We start from the raw sequence: 20986 nt of genomic DNA on the forward strand, positions 1-20986 counted from the left end.
AGCTGGAATTAATGATAGAGATGAGTTGGGTAAGAAGATCTACAGGGCCTGTCCACATGAGGAACAGGTCGTCTATGAACCTGACATACATGAGGATGTGTCGACTAAGATGTGGATTATTGAGGAATTTGTGTTGTCTGGACACCGCGACCCCTCGCTCCTTATACCTGTCCCTGTGCCCGCAGTGCTATCCCCGCGCATCGCATGTTCCACTAGCGCTGGTATTTTGCTATGTACACGCTTTGCTTATACGTTCATGTGTCTGTCCTGGCATATGGGGGTTCTGACTGGTTGACGGGGACGCTATCCCGACCTGGCTGCGTTGCTATGCAGCAGGCGGGGTGACGTCAGTAGTGCGCGCTCCTGCCTCGGTGTGTGTGAGGGGTGTGCGCGCTGCACCCGGCTTCTGATACGAACCACATGGAGTCAGTAAGTTATCATCTATGCTATATATATGTGGTCCCGCCACCGTGCGGGCATTTACTGTTATGCTTGGTTCATGCTGTCTTGACAACGGTACCTGTGAGTATCGAAACGTTGACCTGAACATGTAACCAACTTATGCTCATTTGCTAATAAATCTTTGAAAAAGACCCCTGGAGTGACACGTCTATTCTCCAATATATTCCACTCCTTTTCATTGGCACCCGGGGCACATATATACAGGTTGAGTATCCCGTATCCAAAATGCTCGGGACCAGGAGACTTTTGGATAACGGATTATTCCGTATTTCGGAATATATTAATATTTCAATGATGTATTTTGAACTATCTTGCGTTTATGCTGTATAAACACATCAAACACATGAAATGCACACAAATATATTTTATTTGTTCAAAAAACAAGGTTTCAAAACATGAAACAAAATGTGTGTACTATCTCAGATACTGAATTTGAATGCCAAGCAATCATTTTCTTGTACATATATAGTGGCAGTTACATATCATGTCCTCATTAGTGCTGTTACAAATGTCCCCAGTGAGTTTTTAGCAGGGGCATATCAAAATATAAATCAGATGGTCCATATTGCAATGTAGTTTGAATTTTATTTTGAGTGGTTGTCCAGTGTGGGGATGAGGGAATATGGACCATCTGATTTATATTTTGATATGCCCCTGCGGACTCTACTATGTGGGGATGACAACCAGGAAATTTAGAGAGAGAATGGCCAATCACAGACTTTCCATCCGCCAGGCTATAGAAACAGGAACAGCCGACCTACCAGTACCAAGACACTTCATCAAAGCAAGACACAATGTACCGGACCTGAGATGCAAACTAATTGACTGGATACCGCCGCCCCATAGAGGAGGAGACAGAACACTACTACTTCGCAAGAGGGAGAGCAAATGGATCTTTACATTGGACACTATCGCACCCAGAGGGATGAACGAAAATAACCCTCTCTCGCTCTTTCTACAATAAGTATATTTTTCACGATTTTTTCATTTTTCACGATATTTTTCATGATCACTTATGTTCGCATTTTTCCCATTTTTTTTCTGATGGAACCGCTTCCCCTACCCGGCGCATGATTCCGACGGTAACGGAAGACTGCGACCCACGACTAGTTAATACACTACCCCCTCCTTAGTACCACTTCCTCACAATAATACCAGCCCAGGCTGCCTTTTTTTGCTAACAGCACCTTAGTAGATCCAGACAGTTACATTGGGGGCCCATGGAGACACACCCCTAGATGATACTTACCGGTACGGCACAATTTACCCCTGTTTTTGTTTTGTTTTTTCTTATTCAACTATCTATTACTTCCGGAATCGCGACACACATGCTGTACAAATTCACGGATTTGCCAACCCCTAGTGCCATCACACATAACCCATAGTTCACATTTCGTTACAATAGACCCGATATCTGGAGGGATCCCCGGGATACTACCCCAATATCATTGAATTCGACCCTTGTGCACATTTATCGCACATGCATGTTGCCCACTTTCTATACATGTCGACTGTTATGGATAGAGGCCACGGTAACCCACAGCACCAGAGAGGCATAAGCCTAATTATTGTTGTTGTCTTTTTCTTCACCAGAATACAGCTTGTTTGAAGTTTGATCACTACCCATTGTAACCCCTATTAATGTTCCCCCCAGTCTTATGTCTGGTCCCTGTTTTGCAGTGTTGCACTATATATGTGTTTTACAGCAGCACACACACGATGACAGCCTTGAACCACAACATTGGACACATGACCCAATCACTGACCAATGAATGGCAGTGTTTGGGATGATCATGTGACCACCCGACATCAATATCCTATAGGGAGATGCGGGTCTCACACCGCAGCGCACCCCACACTCCATGTGCAGATACTGCTGGACCGGGACACATGTACAACACTGACCGCCACTACATACTTGCGATCAGCGCCGCTGCAACATCGCGGCCGCGCACTTCCGGGATACCCGGAAGTGACGTCATGTGGAACGCACATCGGCGGTGGGAGGTCACACTCCCCTATATAAACAGGGACCCAGACACGGCTCCCCTGCCCCTGTTACCGCGTTGACACACTGGTTTGAACGACGCTGTTGATTGCTGCATTGCCTTGAGAATGGTCCTCAGGGACCGAAACGTCGGCAGGTCTTCTTCCTTTTTGACTGAATAAATCGATTGGGACACTGATCCCGGGTGACTACTTCTTAAGAAGTCTGGTGAGTGCTGTTTTCCCCATTGGGGAGTTCTATGTAAGTAAGTGTGTGTGTGTGTGTGTGTGTGTGTGTGTGTGTGTGTGTATGTGTGTATGTGTGTATGTGTGTGTGTGTATGTGTGTATGTGTGTATGTGTGTGTGTGTATGTGTGTATGTGTGTATGTATGTATGTATGTATGTATGTATGTATGTATGTATGTATGTATGTATGTATGTATGTATGTATGTGTATATATATATATATATATATATATATATATATATATATATATATATATATATATATATATATATATATATATATATATATATATATATATATATATATATATATATATATATATATATATATATATATATATATATATATATATATATATATATATATATATTACAATTATCCCTCCACAGATTGGGGGGATTTGAACACTCTCCTTTGAAATAATTCAAGTCACTGGTTTTGTGTAAAAATAGCACAATCTTGCAATTTATTTCAGCATGTTAGTTCTCATCTAGCCCCGACGTTTCGGTCCATGCTCAGACCTTTATCAAGGAGCCTACAATAACAATATGTACAAAACAAAATTAATTTAGATGTCTGCAAACAAACCACTTAGCAAAACATCTAATATGCATATAAACAAGCAGTTACATACTTTTGTGGTGAGTCATCAGCGTTTACATATGGCTAACGCCTCAGCCCTGGAGAAGACAGGATCAGCCACATAGGAGGACTGTCCTGGTCAGGCTTTTATACCCTACTGCATTTAGTTAACAGGGGGGAATTTGGCACCAATCTTTCAATCAGCGCTGCTACTGCGCGCGCGTACTTCCGGTGAAACCGGAAGTGCGTAACCAGGAAGTGACTCCCGGTGGAACGCACAGTTGAACCGCACATCAGCCGGGGATATCGGCTGATGTGTTGAAGGTTCAGGAGACAATTAGTGTTATACACTCTGCTTGAAACGGACAGTTAGCAGATCACTACAAGATCTGCTGCAGCACATAAATGGATGCAAAAGTCGTAATATCGCTATGGTGTATAAAAATAAATATGGCGGCTAATTTGGACCGCAGGTGGAACGCACAGTGTACCAGCGCCACCTGTGGGTTGACAATATATTACATCTCATAGAGTTGAATTATACAAGAAACATATGTGCTGCCTCCAAGTCTGTTTTTATATGGGATTGAGCCTGACCATACATTAGGATGTGACAAGTGTGGAACCACCTATTATGGAACATGATTATGTTAGATTCATGATTATATGGTAATTAGGATACTCATGGTCATAATAATTTCATTTCTTTTAATTTTTATATTTATTTTATTTTTATCCTTATCGAATTTTTTATGTTTTTATTTTTATTGTTCTTATTTATTTTTTATTCTCTATTTTCTATTTTTTATTGTTTTTTGTGAATTTACTGCTGCATGTTATGCATCCTGTACATCGGAAGCATCCTGGACGCTTACATCCAGGATGTTTCCGATGTACAGGATGCATAACATGCAGCAGTATGTTGCAGGGTCCTACTTTCCCACATCCCCATTCTGGGAAACCTATAAAGATCAAATACCGCTTACACTGTCAGATGGACTTTGTGATATATCTTCTTAACTGCCCCTGTGGGTAAGCTTATGTAGGAATGACCTCACGGAAATTCCGTGAGAGGATGGCCAACCATCGAAATTCCATCAGGGCAGCACTGGAAACAGGAAAAGCGGAGCTCCCAGTGCCCCGACACTTTCTATCAGCAGGTCACCAAATAGCAACATTGGGCGGTATTCAATGACGTGAATCGTTGGTCACGGCGATTCTGATTTCAGATTCGCCAGCCATTCGCCGTTTTTTTTACGTCGATTCGCCACGCGTAGGGATTTGTCGGGAGTCGCCGGGACTAGCTGTGTCACCCTATTCAACGTGGCTGAGAATCGCCGCCCCCAACGGCGTTTCCCTAAACAGCTTCAGTACTTCAGTACTGTAAGAAATTGCAGTGAAATGCAAGAAAAATGCAAATTACCCTGAAAAAACGATTCCAATACAGCAGACTGCAAAAGCTGTGTAATCTCCTCAAAGGCCAAACGAAGGAGTGAGGTGGGGAGGAGAATCATGGGTAAGTGAGGTGCACCATGGGTAAGAACATTGCATTGTGGGAGAAAAAAAAAATACCAGAAAAAATTAAATATATATTTGTATAGCACTTCTACAACCATCAAATCACACAAGGGCAGCAAATAATATTAGATTACACTTGCAGAGTGAAATTAAACACTTAAAACCAATTATTTCACAGGTTCATAACAAAGTTCACCATAAAAAGATGACGAGGGACACTCGGTGAGGAACGGCGATATGAAACAAGAAATAAGAATCGCCAACTTCTCATTGAATACACTTTTGGCGATTCATGGCGAATCCCGTCGACTACCGGCGAATCCCCATGAAAATTCCTATAGACAAAAACCGGCGATTTGTAGAGAATAACATTTGGCGATTGGTGCTTCATTCACCGGTCGTCATCGGCGAATAGAGGTCGTTGAATAGGGTGATTCGCTTTTTCAGCTCCAAAAATCGCCGGCACACACGAAAAAAAACACAGAATCGCCATAAAACTTGGCGATTCTGCCTCATTGAATACCGCCCATTGAGATGCCGCTTGATCGATTGGGTCCCTCCTCCACCTAGAGGAGGCGACCGAGGACTGCTTCTGAGGAAGATCGAATGCAGGTGGATTCACCAATTGGGCACATTGTCCCCACGGGGCCTTAATGAACATAACCCATTAGCAATATTCCTTAAGAACTAAGACCACCGTCTATCCACATGTTGTGTGGAAACTGTTTTCCAACACGGATTACTATCTTCCATATTATTTATCACCCATGAGTATACATGAAAAAATGTATGATTGGCACCCTGGCATTCGCCAGGACCAAGGCACCAAGGATGAGACTCTTTGTTACACCACCCATACTATGAATAATGTATTATAATATATGTAAGAACCATCAAATGGTAATTAGGTTTAGCCTTGGTCATATATCCTATACTGATTCCCTTGAGACAAAGTAATCTCGTATGTAAATTCATAAAAAAAAAAAAATAAAAAAAAAAAGAAGGAAAAATAAAAAATAGAAAATAAAGAATAAAAAATAAATAAGAACAATAAAAATAAAAAAACATAAAAAATGCGATAAGGATAAAAATAAAATAAAAATATAAAAATTAAAAGAAATGAAATTATTATGACCATGAGTATCCTAATTACCATATAATCATGAATCTAACATAATCATGTTCCATAATAGGTGGTTCCACACTTGTCACATCCTAATGTATGGTCAGGCTCAATCCCATATAAAAACAGACTTGGAGGCAGCACATATGTTTCTTGTATAATTCAACTCTATGAGATGTAATATATTGTCAACCCACAGGTGGCGCTGGTACACTGTGCGTTCCACCTGCGGTCCAAATTAGCCGCCATATTTATTTTTATACACCATAGCGATATTACGACTTTTGCATCCATTTATGTGCTGCAGCAGATCTTGTAGTGATCTGCTAACTGTCCGTTTCAAGCAGAGTGTATAACACTAATTGTCTCCTGAACCTTCAACACATCAGCCGATATCCCCGGCTGATGTGCGGTTCCACCGGGAGTCACTTCCTGGTTACGCACTTCCGGTTTCACCGGAAGTACGCGCGCGCAGTAGCAGCGCTGATTGAAAGATTGGCACCAAATTCCCCCCTGTTAACTAAATGCAGTAGGGTATAAAAGCATGACCAGGACAGTCCTCCTATGTGGCTGATCCTGTCTTCTCCAGGGCTGAGGCGTTAGCCATATGTAAACGCTGATGACTCACCACAAAAGTATGTAACTGCTTGTTTATTAGATGTTTTGCTAAGTGGTTTGTTTGCAGACATCTAAATGAATTTTGTTTTGTACATATTGTTATTGTAGGCTCCTTGATAAAGGTCTGAGCATGGACCGAAACGTCGGGGCTAGATGAGAACTAACATGCTGAAAAAAATTGCAAGATTGTGCTATTTTTACACAAAACCAGTGACTTGAATTATTTTAAAGGAGAGTGTTCAAATCCCCCCAATATATATAGATAGATAGATAGAGAAAGATAGATATAGATAGATGTGTTAGGAGAAAAAATATAGAACCAAAATAGTAAAATCCACCATGGCTGATTGTTTACTATTTTGTTTCTATCTTGTCTGTTTCAAATGCTGGATGACATTTGTATGTAATTATCTCACCTGGCTGCATTAAAGGTCTTATGAGCACTATATACTTGATTGCCTTTTTTCCATAGGAAAAAAAATATACCATTAGTATTTCCACGCTCTTTTTGCTCTTTTGAATGCGCACTTTAGGAATGCTGCCCTCAGCTGTGCTGACAGCTGCTGAGCTCTATGCTTACATCAGCTGCCAGGCAACTCTTCCTCTAGGCTTGGACATTGAGCATGAACCTCCACCCCTATTTGCCATAATACGTAATGGCCACTACAGTGTGTGTGGCATAATGCGTAATAACCATTTTGGTGTGTAATTATGTAATAAGCTTTATGATGTGTGACATTTTTCTAATGTAAAAATGTGTCCTGCCAACTGAAAAATGTGCCCTGCGCGGTGGTCAGCACCCTACCCTAAAAAATCCTACAGTAAACATTAAGCCATATATGTACATTTAAGCAGATTCATAGAAATGTACGATGAACTGCATGCAGAGAAAATCTATCTGATAATTACCACTAGTGTATCCAATGTGTCAATTAACGTCAGAGAAAATCTGCAAAGAAAAAAAAGTTAGAACATAATTACAAATATAACTATTCATATAATATCCAAAATTCCAAAATTCAAATGACAGATCTTACAGTATACTTTCAATGCTTAGAATAACTGTAAGCTGTAGTTTAAAAGTAGGAAAATAAAAAAAAAAAAAAGGACAAAAGTTTACTTCAAAATAATTTAGTAATTTTATTGAGAAAAATTTAGGTCTTACTTTCCGAGTGCATCATCCACATCACCTCTGCTTGGTTCCTGGCCACGTATTCTACCGCGACATGTCAAAGGCATGAGTTCATCGGCAGGATATGCATGTTGCTGGTTCGAAAAAGAATATATAAAAAGTTTAGAACACTCAAGCATAAAACACAGCACAATTGAGAACAAAAGAACTATACTACTGTTACTGTTCCCAAACTGTGCTATGTGGCAACTTCGGGTGCCTTTGGAGACCTATATGAGTGCCTTGGATGGTCCAAGACAAATTCTTATTATTTATGGTCAAAGACAAAACCAGTGCTGGTGGATGCAAATAATAATAATAAAATGTATAAAAACATAACTGAACCTTAAGCCCCGTACACACTAGAGGAATTTTTAAGGATATCACTCAGGGCCACATCAGCTATATATTCAGGTCAATTTTGGCTACATAGCCAATGACCTGCATGAGGAGCAGACATGTGACGTCACGGATATCTTTAACGATATTGTTCAGTGTATGCACGCAATGTATTGTTCACCCTCAGCAACCCACTATATTAAAGGATATTGCCAGTGCCATAAGGATAACATAAGCACAATCTACATAATTTTTCCTATTTTTAGTTATTTTGGCCTTGGGCTGCTGTGAAAAAGATCCTGATACTCTAGGGCAATGTGATACAAAAAGTTTGGGAACCCACTGTACTACTTGATAAATAATCTCCCCATTATATTCACCAGATAATAATTCTGTATTCCAGACAACTCAAATATTGCATTAAAAAAAAAAAACACTACAACAAACTAGCGTAATGCAATCCAAGTCAATCCCAATGTGGGAACAGAACAGTCATGTTATCACAATATAAGAAACACAGATCAAGTGCATCATTTACATCCGTATGAGGTTTCAAAATCTAATATTATGGGATATATTTATTTAAATTCGGTTTTATGTCAGTGGAGCTGTTGCCAAAGTAACCAGATTCTATCTAGCACCTTCCAGAAGACGAAAGCTAGAATCTAACTGGTTGCTATGGGCACATCACTATCAACTTTAACCCGCACTACATTAAACAACAGCCTTAGGGTCAAGGCAGTCTAAACGGCATTGTGCACCCTAGGAAAAGCAATGCAATGTGGCCCCTACTAAAAAATCATAGCTTCCTGCGCTGTCTCTCCACCTGCTATCCGCCATCCAGCAATTAGCATGCTTACAACCATTAACCGTTTCATACCTCCCAACGAGGGACACAATGCTCTGCTCCTGCACTTTCTTTGTAATGCATGATTACCTTCATCTGTGTTTAACAGGTTAATTGATAAGAAAGGTGTTTCACTACAGGTGATGGCAATCATACATTAAGAGGAAAGTGCAGGAACAGCGCAATGTGTCCCATCTGGAGAGGGTCATGTTGGGAGGTATGCTGTTTGGCTGCAGAGAATGTTTCCCGGCAGCTCTGATTTTGTGTAATTCACAATGAAAGCTTCCAGAGAGCAATCTCTAACAGCCTCACAAGGAACTCCTGCTTGAAGGACCCTAGAATATGCAGCAGCTGGATTGTACAATGTATTGCGAGTACATTGTGTGTCCAGAAACCAAAAATTCTGCCTGGGAGTTAAAGGAAAATCTGGACACATTCATGATTGTGAGCAGGTCTTTCATATGTATGGCCAGCTTTTGGACAGCAGCTATGTAACACACGCCTACTGTGTTTAATACTTTAATCTCCTTTGATCACTCATATAGAATTAAGTCATGTCAGCCCTCTCCTTCCAACTTGATCAACATTACAAAGGATTATAATATTATATACAATGTGGGCCTTATTCTGAGCTGCAGTTGCATACTGCTACAAAGCCCATCCTTGGTGTACAACTGCACTTCCGGAGGACTGAGAAGTCCCCGTCAACATCCTGTGCCCATGGTTGCTCAAATGGAGCTTAGTACGGTACCAGTCATACCACTGAAACTTGCACCAGCCCTATAGCAGATGCATTTTCTGTACAGTCTCCTACATGCACGCAGATGACAGATCATTGCATGAATATTTATAATAAAGTGTCTGTATCAGAGCCTAAAATTTCACTTTCGATTTTTTTACACTATATAAAAACACACCAATCTATAAACATACAGTGCTTGTTCTTAAACATTTGTGCATAACAGCAGTGTTAGGTTTATTTAACTACATTTGGCAGGGGGATAGTTACATGCTGGCTGATGCACCAATTTAATGTTAGACAACAAGCAAATATTTTGCACCCTCCAAGATTTCCCAGGGGATTTCAGCTGGGAGAGAGCAGGTGCATCTCTCCAGTGCAAGACTGAAAGATAATCAGCAAATGAGGACTTGGCATTTGTACACATAAATGTAGTGTACTGGAAAACTACAGACACCATCAGCATGACATCAGATAAGTAAAAGTAATCTGCATACATTAGGAACATCTCCCTATAAGTAAACACAAAAATAAATCGCTAGATGAACAAAATGTCAGTTTAACACATACTTGCCTACTTTTGAAAACTAGTTTCAGGGAGATTATAGTTGGTAGTAGAATTTTGCACAGCGCCCCATTGAGGGCGCCTGTCATGCTCCACCCAAAGGGTGTGGCTAGTTCCATATATGGAGAAATTGTGAACGTGGCATCTAGAAGCGTGAGTGTAGATGAGCCCCAAAGCAGTTAGTAAGAGCTACTATAGCGGCTAAAGTGCTGGGAAATGGTGCTGATGATTCAATGTAAATGTATCTGTCTCTCATTCGTTCTTTTCCTCAAAAATGTAACAGTGTAATGTGGGCTAGGAGAAATGAGGGAGATTTCTAGACTAATGAGGGAGAGAGGGAGATATCTGCTATTTCAGGGAGTCTCCTGCAGAATGCAGGAGGGTAGGCAGCTATGGTTTAACAGTTCTCATAATGTTTTCACAAATATAGCAAATAGTGGGGCAGATTAAGCCTTAACAAGAAACAAATGCAAGGGTGATAAAGAGAGAGAAACGTCCAGCCAATCACCTGCTAACTGCCATGTTACAGTCTGTGTTTGAAAAAAAGTCAGTAAGGAGCTGATTGGCTGGAAGTTTATCTCTTTATCACCCTTGCATTTATCTCTTGTTAAGGCTTAATACATCTGCCCCACTGTTCTGGTGTGGTTGAACTTTTATTTTTATTGGGAATATCTCAAGGGCAAGTATCTGCTGCTTCCTCAAGTGTGCTCTATTCAGAAGGATGGCCAGAACGCAATTGACATGCTTGATGCAAATTGAAAATTTACAGTAGCAATTGTGCTTACTGCTGTGATAAATCTAGGGGTGTGCACTGGGCACGTTTTGTATTTCAGGTCTGTATCTCTGGCTGTGTTTTGTGTCCAGATCGGTTCCAAAACACCACCCTTCCATGTTTAGTGTTTTGGATCTATTTTTTTTTTTTTTTGCTCCTACGCTATTATTAACCTCAAAAACATTAATTTCCACTCATTTCCAGTATATCCTGAACACCTCGCAACGTTGTTTTTAGGCCAAAAGGTTGCACCGAGGTAGCTGGATAACTATGCTAAGCGACACAAGTGGGCGGCACAAACATGTAGCCCAACTAGGATTGGCACTACAGTGGCAGACAGGATGTCAGTTTGAAAAACTGTGCCAAAAAATGTTCCAAAGAGCACATAATGCAAAGAAAATAGGTTTTGAGAAAGATAACGTACTCTCTCTCTCTTTTTGTGGGGACACTCTTATTTAAAATTTAACTTTTAATTGATTTGTTAAAAATCGATACAGGAAGATTCACATAAAAAGACACTTTTACACACAAATACACAACACAATAAAGTCAATATATATGTGCAGGTTTTGAAAAATTAAACTATACAAAGGAAATGTGTGAAGACACAATAAATCAATAACGCCCCTTTTCCATGTACAAGCCAGGTCACACATGGGATTTTGTACCCGGCTACAACCTGCGTGCAACCCGGCTTGCGAACCCATTAACACTAGTCAATCATCAGTAGTCAGGGAGGCGATGGGAGATGATGTGCATTCTGATAGCACAAATCCCAAAGCAGAGTCCGTGTCTCCATCGTTTGCGATGTCTAGGCCTGACCCTACCAATACTGTATGGTAACTACACTTGGCTGGTGGGAAAATAATTCTGTTTTGGAATCTATTTAGTTTTACAAGGACCAAGGAAGATGAAGATGACAACAGTCACCCAATCGCAAAGCAAATAACTGAGGCTACTACTATGGTGCTGTTAGACATGCATCCAGTATATGCCATTAGTGCAGTGGGATTTACACAGTTGATTGACGTGCTGTGTGTTCCCTCTGGCTTCAACTTCACTACACAAGAAATTCACAAACTGTGCAAGGGACATTTCGTTTCATTAGTGTCCTCACTCAGAGATGCAGTTGTGCCCACTGTCCACTTAATCATCCACATGTGGACAGGACAAAATGGAGCTTATTATCCTATTCCGTTACCACATGTATTATTGTACGCAAACACATTCATTGTAATTTATGTTGCAAGACAAATAAAATACCATAAAATGACAAGGACATGCAGGAGATTCTGTCAGCTGATCAGTTGAAATCAGATCAATGTATTTTGGCCAATGTACTTAATTCCAGCTATTGTAAACCCGTATCTATGTTTCTGATGGACACAAATCTGCGGAGGCAACATCTCCTTTGTAAATTTCTCTGGCAACTGCCGGAAAAACCTACAATATCAAAACACACCCACTACAATGACGGACATGTCTACTGTCACTGCATATGATGCTGTGAAAGTATTGGAGGATTATATTTATTTCTTCAGTGACAGTATCCAAAAAGGCATGTCAGACAGTCCATTTATTATTTAATTTCTTATATAGCGCAGCATATTCCGTTGTGCATTACAATTGGAACAACAGTGATAAAAAAAACTGGGTAGTACTAAGAAAAGACCGATATAGAGGTAGGAGGAACCTGCTTGCTATCTTACAATCATGTAATATATTGGCAGGAAAAAGATGCAATATTTCAGTTGGGCCTTCCACAAACTACCATTGTGTCTACTCTTCATTGCAATTTAATATCTAATACAGCACCACCCCTCTCCCACAGTGCCCTGATGTGTGTTGTCACTCATCAGTAACACAATTTAAATATTACAGCAGAACCCCTCTTGCAAAGGAATGGAAGTATACAGCAGTATCACTGGACTGGGCTTTACCGGCAGTACCACCAATGGACTGGAATTATACGTCAGTACCAATGGACTGGAATTATACGGCAGTACCAATGGACTGGAATTATTAAGCACTATCACTGGACTGGAACTGCAGCAGTATCACTGGACTTTAAAGGTAGTATCTCTGGAGTGGACTAATACAGCTGGATCACTGGACTGGACTGGACAGCACAGCACATTTCCTCTCGTCGGATATTTATGTTGAGAGATTTAAGGAACGGGGGTATCCATCAAAAATTATAGACTCAGCCCTTAATAGAGCTAGGATGTCTGACAGAGAGACTATTCTACAATATAAGGATAAACAACTGGTTGTGTCTAATGAAAATAATGCTGATTGTCTCTTTATAACCAAGTACAATACAGGTGAAAAGAAAATTGCCAATATGCTGTCTAAACATTGGCACATCCTCAAATGTGACCCGATTTTGGGCCCACATATTGGAGATCAGCCAAAGGTTGTATATAGAAAAGCTAAAACAATTAACGCTTGGGTTTCTAAAAGCCAGTTGGAACCTCTTATTGATAAATCTCCTAATGTGTCTTCGTTCTTGAGCTTAAAGGGCTGTTTTTCTTGCGGCCATTGTAAAGTCTGTCCGTTTGTTTTAAAGTCTCAGACATTTACCTCATCTGCTAACACTAATTTTAATATTAAGCAATTTATCAATTGCAATACAATGTATGTAATATACTTGTTGATCTGTCCGTGTGGATCTAGGTATATTGGAAAGACCAAACGCACTTTGAAAGTGCGTATCCTAGAACATATCAGAAATATTAAGCATGGTATTCAAAACCATAGTGTACCCCGACATTTCAAGAATGTACATAATTGCGACCCCTCTGGTTTGAAAGTCATCAGTAGAGACAGGATTATATGCATTTGCATATTTGCATATGCAATTGCATATTTTTCCCATTCTCACTGGTTATTGCATATTTTACCTAAAATCTAGTGATGGTGCATATTTTAGGCCCCGTCCTCTTCCCACCCGCGAGTCACAGCACTGCTTTGCCCTGCTGCTGCTGGCCAGGTAGTGGTAGAGTGTGCAGGCTGGGGCAATATGTGTGCAGAGTGGGGAACCTTGGATGTACAATATGTCTGACACTGCTCTAGGCTGCCAATCCATGTTGATAAAAGTCAGTCGGGCGGATGCCATTACGAAGCTCCTGAACCTTTGCCTGACCCTGGCCTGGGACTTTACACCAAGAGACAGACTTCTGCAGCAGAGGAGGTGGGCAGAAGGGTTGTGAAATCACGCAGCGTGGAGAAAATGCTGTGTCACAGTGAGTATGCGGCGCAGGGAGGAAGCCTTCCACTGCGCCGCCCTCATACGCTATGCTGACATTTGATCCATCGGCGCTGGAGATGAGGGTCCGTGCAGTTGATGCAAGAAGAGCTTCGGACGCTGCATTATGCAGATGCTGTGGGCCTATTTTTGAGGTTTATTTGCAACTAATTGTATGCTGATTTTTAAATAAATAAGTAAAAAATTACTTTTTTTATTATTTAATGTAGCATATTTTAACACTTTTCATGCATATTTTAAGTATTTATCATGCATATTTGCATGCATATTTCAAGCTTTTTTTGTTGCATATAATCCTGTCTCTAGTCATCAGTATAGAAGTCGTACCAGTAGGTAAAAGGGGCGGTGATAGAGACCGTGCCCTCCTGAGAAGGGAAACCTTCTGGATTCTTAGTCTTAATACACAAACTCCTGTTGGCCTTAATGAGGGGTATGAAATCACACCTTTTATAAACCGCTGAATTGCCGATTTTTCTCTATATATCAGTTTTTTTTATATACAATTAATTGTTTTTATACATATATTTTATAATGAGGTAAATAGTCCCCTTCAGACTCTTTAATGAGAAGTTTAAAATATATTAGTATGATTGATATGAATTAATCTGTGTTTTTTATATGCTTTTATTATATGTTCAAATTTTATACATCAGCTAAAAAAATTTTTTTCTTGATATGTATTATTGTTGCACAAATGTATATGGATATGTTTTATGCACTTTGGGTCTTATTTACGGAATAGAATGTCCCCGTATTGACGAAATGTATGCTCTATTCCTCCTGTCTATTCTGCTTGTTTTGTTTATGGGCGGTATGCAGCTATAGCAACCGATGATGTCAGCACTTGATCCATTGGACATACTGTTGCCTAAGGGGCTGGAGGATCTAAGTGTGCTCTCTCCCATATATTCAAGCGGCCTAGCGTCACCAGACACGCCCTCTGACGAAACGTGTTAGGGCGTGTTCTGGTGACGTGTGCCGCTACTCACCTGTGCTGCTCCCTCCGGCGTCTGTTCCTGACCGTGGTTCCGACACGCTGCGCTGCAGCGGGAGATCGTGTGTCCACTACAGAGCCCTGGACGGCGGTAGGAGTATTGCCAGGCTTTATGATACATATCACGTGGTAACCAGTCCACTGCTGTTTTACTTTTGGTACGAGTCCTACCTTATGTCTCGTTATCCTATAATATTGGTCCAATAAATTGTACTGTTTCACACTATGGAGCGCTCCTCCTCTATTCTTTTCTGAACAGATTTCTCTATTCCCAATGAGTCCTGGGATAAACTGGGAAGGAGCTGCAGTCCCGAATTTGGACTTTGGTGTCTTTTGTCCACTAAGTGCTGCCTTTCTGGACTTCCACTGGTTTCACAAGTACCCTGCTTAGCGCTATTGATTCACAGACTTTTTCTTTGTCATCCATTGTGCTTGGACTCAATTGTGTTTCTAGCTGCTTTGTGGATACTTATTATTATCTTGTTGCTTTGCTTGAACAACTTCTTATATTACTGTACCCCATATCATTGTCTAATATGTTTAGGGGTAGTGATTTGAATGACAGGCGGTTACTTGAATGTAACCGTATTTTTGATGAAAAGATTGTTACCCGGGAAAGAGCTGACCCAGTTCTTGACAATGTTAATATAACAGCTACATTGGAAAAACTCCTCATCCGGGAAACCAAAACTTGGTGGGACATAAAAAGCCTGGATAATTATCTGTCCTGTGGGCGCGTCCCACGTGGGCTCCGGCTTAATAAACCACCTTTGTTTGGCCAGGATGATGAGCGATTTATGAAGGAATGGAACCGTATACTAGATGATAGTTCCTTCCAACTTATGCGGTTCCTTGTGTCAGAAAAAAAGAAAACCCTTAAAGATATCGAAAAACAATTAGATGAACTTAAAATAGATCTTGATAAAATCAAAGATGATGACAACTTTAAAAAAGGAAAGGGGAGATTGATATAAAGATATTAAACATTGAGAACAAAGTAATTGATACTAAACAAAAAAAATATCATCGTGATAAACTTGATTACGAGACAGATCAAGTGAGGACTTGGAATCTTAATAAAACTATAAAACCCAGAACTAAAGTTCAGCATACCAGTGACAGTCAAATACGACAATTTGACGCACGTCCTAGACGGCAAAATCAGAATGAATATAACTGGAAACAAGTTCCATATAGAACTCCTCATAGATATAGAAATGGCAGAAATAATCAGCATACAAATCAAATACCCGCCAGAGAAAATAGAGGTTTTGTACATAATAATAGATTCGACAGACTACGTTCAGTCCCTGATGAGGCTAATCTTGGAAATACTATTTTTTTAGATCAAGGTCCGTCCACACACAGCCACCGACCCAACCAGCGATTAGATTACACCCCTGTCAGTCAAAAAAGAAGACGAGGGGAAAGAGAGGAGCATGACACAAACGAAAGAAAACCAAAAATGAGAACCCTGCGGTAGCACCTGAGACACATGGAATCTTTAATCTTTCAAAAAAGATCCTCTCCCCTATTGAAAGTTCGGTCCTAAAAACGGGGCTATCTTTTGCACCTTCAACAGGTCCTTCTAAATTTGACCTGTATATTGACCTAAATTTATATATACGCAAATTAACTCTAAAGCGTCATTTTATAAAAAAATCTGACGCCACTGTAAAAAATTGGGAGAGTTCACAAAATGCCTCACAAAAAAATTAAACAATTAAGTAACCTTAAATTAAAGTCCACATATTACCCTATTGAATCAAAGGGCCCTTTTTTGGATCTCTTCTCTGAATTAGCAAAGAAGGAGATAGATACTCTTAAAGTAAATATTCTAATAAAAACCTTACTAGAAAAGAGTTTGAAGCACTTAAAAACTTGTCTGCTGATACAGATATTGTAATAAAGAATGCTGACAAGGGGGGTGGGATCGTTATTATGGACCGCCAGGACTATGTAACAGAGGCGCATAGACTTCTTGGGGACACGGAGTCCTATCGCCATCTAGATGGCGATCCCACTTCCCCCTTCTTGTTAAACTTGCAAAAACTTCTTAAAAGAGGCCTTGATCTCAAAGTTATCTCTATGGATGAATATAGATACTTATATAATCCATCTCCAAATCTGGCAACCTTTTATCACCTGCCAAAAATCCATAAAGGATTGGATAAACCCCCCGGTCACCCTATCGTGGCAGGTGTGGGCTCCCTAACGTCTAGAGTTTCTGAATTTGTGGATTCTGTTATAAAAAATTATGTACCTAAATTAGAATCTCATGTGCGAGACTCCACCCACATGCTCCAAATGGTTAAAGATGTAAAGTGGGACATGGATCTTAATTGGGCTACTATTGACGTCCAATCTCTGTACACTGCGATCCCTCACAGTGGAGCTATCTCTACAATCAGTACAGTCCTGGCTAGAGACCCACTTATACCAGATACCACTAAAAATTGTGTGTGTGATTGTTTAGAGTTTGTATTGTCTCACAACTACTTCGAATTCCTTGGAGAGTGGTTTTTACAAGTGTGGGGGACGACGTTGGGCACGATCTGTGCCCCTAGCCTCGCCAACCTCTATAAGGGGGAGTGGGAAGCGAACTTATTGACAGGTCCCTGGCGCCCCAATATTCAATTTTTTCATCGCTATATAGACAATATTATCATCATTTGGCGAGGTAATGAGAGTTCTTTTGATTGTTTCATGCAAGACATTAATATAAACTCCTATAACTTGAAATTTACCTCCAACTTTAACTCAAGAAAAATTGAATTTTTAGATCTTATACTCAGCGTTGAGAACTTTCCTCAGGTACCTCATGTTCAGACCCGTACCTATTTTAAAAGCGTAGATAGTAACAGTTACCTAAGCTATGAAAGCTGTCACTATAAAGCATGGAAAGATAATATTCCATACTCGCAATTTTTACGCTTACGCCGCAACTGTACTGACTTAGAAACATTTGACACTCAGTCGGATATTTATGTTAAGAGATTTAAGGAATGGGGGTATCCATCAAAAATTATAGACTCAGCCCTTAATAGAGCTAGAATGTCTGACAGAGACTATTCTACAATATAAGGATAAACAACCGGTTGTGTCTAATGAAAATAATGCTGATTGTCTCTTTATAACCAAGTACAATACAGGTGAAAAGAAAATTGCCAATATGCTGTCTAAACATTGGCACATCCTCAAATGTGACCCGATTTTGGGCCCACATATTGGAGATCAGCCAAAGGTTGTATATAGAAAAGCTAAAACAATTAACGCTTGGGTTTCTAAAAGCCAGTTGGAACCTCTTATTGATAAATCTCCTAATGTGTCTTCGTTCTTGAGCTTAAAGGGCTGTTTTTCTTGCGGCCATTGTAAAGTCTGTCCGTTTGTTTTAAAGTCTCAGACATTTACCTCATCTGCTAAAACTAATTTTAATATTAAGCAATTTATCAATTGCAATTCAATGTATGTAATATACTTGTTGATAGTGTGGATCTAGGTATATTGGAAAAACCAAACGCACTTTGAAAGCACGTATCCTAGAACATATCAGAAATATTAAGCATGGTATTCAAAACCATACTGTACCCCGACATTTCAAGAATGTACATAATTACGACCCCTCTGGTTTGAAAGTCATCGGTATAGAAGTCGTACCAGTAGGTAAAAGGGGCGGTGATAGAGACCGTGCCCTCCTGAGAAGGGAAACCTTCTGGATTCTTACTCTTAACACACAAACTCCCGTTGGCCTTAATGAGGGGTATGAAATCACACCTTTTATAAACCGCTGAATTGCCGATTTTTCTCTATATATCAGTTTTTTTATATACAATTAATTGTTTTTATACATATATATTTTATAATGAGGTAAATAGTCCCCTTCAGACTCTTTTATGAGAAGTTTAAAATATATTAGTATGATTGATATGAATTAATCTGTGTTTTTTATATGCTTTTATTATATGTTCAAATTTTATACATCAGCTAAAAATTTTTTTTTCTTGATATGCATTATTGTTGCACAAATGTATATGGATATGTTTTATGCACTTTGGGTCTTATTTACGGAATAGAATGTCCCCGTATTGATGAAATGTATGCTCTATTCCTCCTGTCTATTCTGCTTGTTTTGTTTATGGGCGGTATGCAGCTATAGCAACCGATGATGTCAGCACTTGATCCATTGGACATACTGTTGCCTAAGGGGCTGGATCTAAGTGTGCTCTCTCCCATATATTCAAGCGGCCTAGCGTCACCAGACACGCCCTCTGACGAAGTCTCCTGACGAAACGCGTTAGGGCGTGTTCTGGTGACGTGTGCCGCTGCTCACCTGTGCTGCTCCCTCCGGCGTCTGTTCCTGACCGTGGTTCCGACACGCTGCGCTGCAGCGGGAGATAGTGTGTCCACTACAGAGCCCCGGACGGCGGTAGGAGTATTGCCAGGCTTTATGATACATATCACGTGGTAACCAGTCCACTGCTGTTTTACTTTTGGTACGAGTCCTACCTTATGTCTCGTTATCCTATAATATTGGTCCAATAAATTGTACTGTTTCACACTATGGAGCGCTCCTCCTCGGATTTCACAAAGTCCCGAGACCCGTGCTCGGAAATCCTGAACAGGTTCGTAATGGGGGGTGCCCGGATTTCCTCAATCCAAACACGCTCATCCATAGAGAAAACCATAGTTGTGGATTTAGAATAGGAGAGCAGCAAAAAATTAAAAGTTGGCAGATTAACTGGCCAGCTTAAAAGTCAGGAGGACAAACTGTATTAGTTCTACACGGATTACTGTTTATTTAGCAATTTTAATATTAGTTTAACATTTTTACTCCAGTGGAGCGACTAGAACAATATATATCGCTAAATTCCTGAATCACAGGTAGCAGAAAACTTCTTGCTTTGAGGTACATAGAAAAAAAAAAAAGTTAGCCATTAACAGATAACTATATTTGGACACAAGAACAAATAGAGTAAAGAACAAGATGTTGAACAAAATCTTGCAGATCAGCCATTAAATCCAGAATAGAGGCCCATACACACTAGAAGATTTTCATTTCAAAAGACTTTGCCAAAATCTTTGAAAGATATATCTTTCACCAAAGTATTGCGTACACACTGAGCTATTTTCCCCAAAGAGCAAGAGATTTTCAGGAGATGAAAGACTTTGCTTAAAATCTTTCTCTATAAAGGCCCATACACACTTGACGATTTTCAGCTGAAAATCGCTCAAAACAGCCGTTTTGAGCGATTTTCCGCTGAAAATCGCCTGGTGTGTATGCCCCCCAGATTGCCGACTAGCGAGGATGCGCGCTCCCGCATCCTCGCTAACGAGGTGGGCAATCTGCTGGTTTTACCAGCACACCTAGCGATGATGGCTGGTTTTTCAGCCATCATCGCCAAGTGTGTACAGCAGCCGGACTGAAAGCTGAAAGTCTTTCAGTCCAGCTGACAGCCCGCTCCCTCCCCCTGTTCATACTCACCCCTCCCCGCTCCCCACGCTGCCTGTCTCTTCTCCTGGCTCCAATGCTGCTGCACAGTGACAGGTTCTCCTCCACTCCCCTGGCCGGACATACAGCTTGGCAGGACGCCCCGCCCCCAGCAGAAAGCCCCCCACCCCCAGGCTCACAGGCTTGCTCCTGCTCCTGCTGTGTGGAGCATAACCCCACTGACCACCAATGAAGGTTTTTTAAGGCAGTGATATAAACATTGCTGGCACATGCCAGCAATGTATATATTACTGCACCACTGGGCA

At 40.5% G+C, this 20986-nt stretch overlaps 1 protein-coding gene across 4 annotated transcripts in view; it reads right to left on the reverse strand.

The window, feature by feature from the left end:
- Window positions 1-20986, reverse strand: part of EDEM3 (ER degradation enhancing alpha-mannosidase like protein 3) — a 119939-nt gene that overhangs the window by 71253 nt on the left and 27700 nt on the right. For all 4 annotated transcript variants that reach the window (XM_083156784.1, XM_083156782.1, XM_083156781.1 and 1 more), the window contains exons 3-4: window positions 7703-7803; window positions 7447-7486 (exon numbers count right to left, since the gene is read on the reverse strand). In XM_083156784.1, coding sequence (XP_083012910.1) covers window positions 7447-7486; window positions 7703-7803 — 141 coding nt within the window. The remainder of the gene's footprint in view (window positions 1-7446; window positions 7487-7702; window positions 7804-20986) is intronic.

Source organism: Crinia signifera, chromosome 8 (genome assembly GCF_055691185.1).
Source record: "Crinia signifera chromosome 8, ASM5569118v1, whole genome shotgun sequence".
NCBI lineage: Eukaryota > Metazoa > Chordata > Amphibia > Anura > Myobatrachidae > Crinia > Crinia signifera.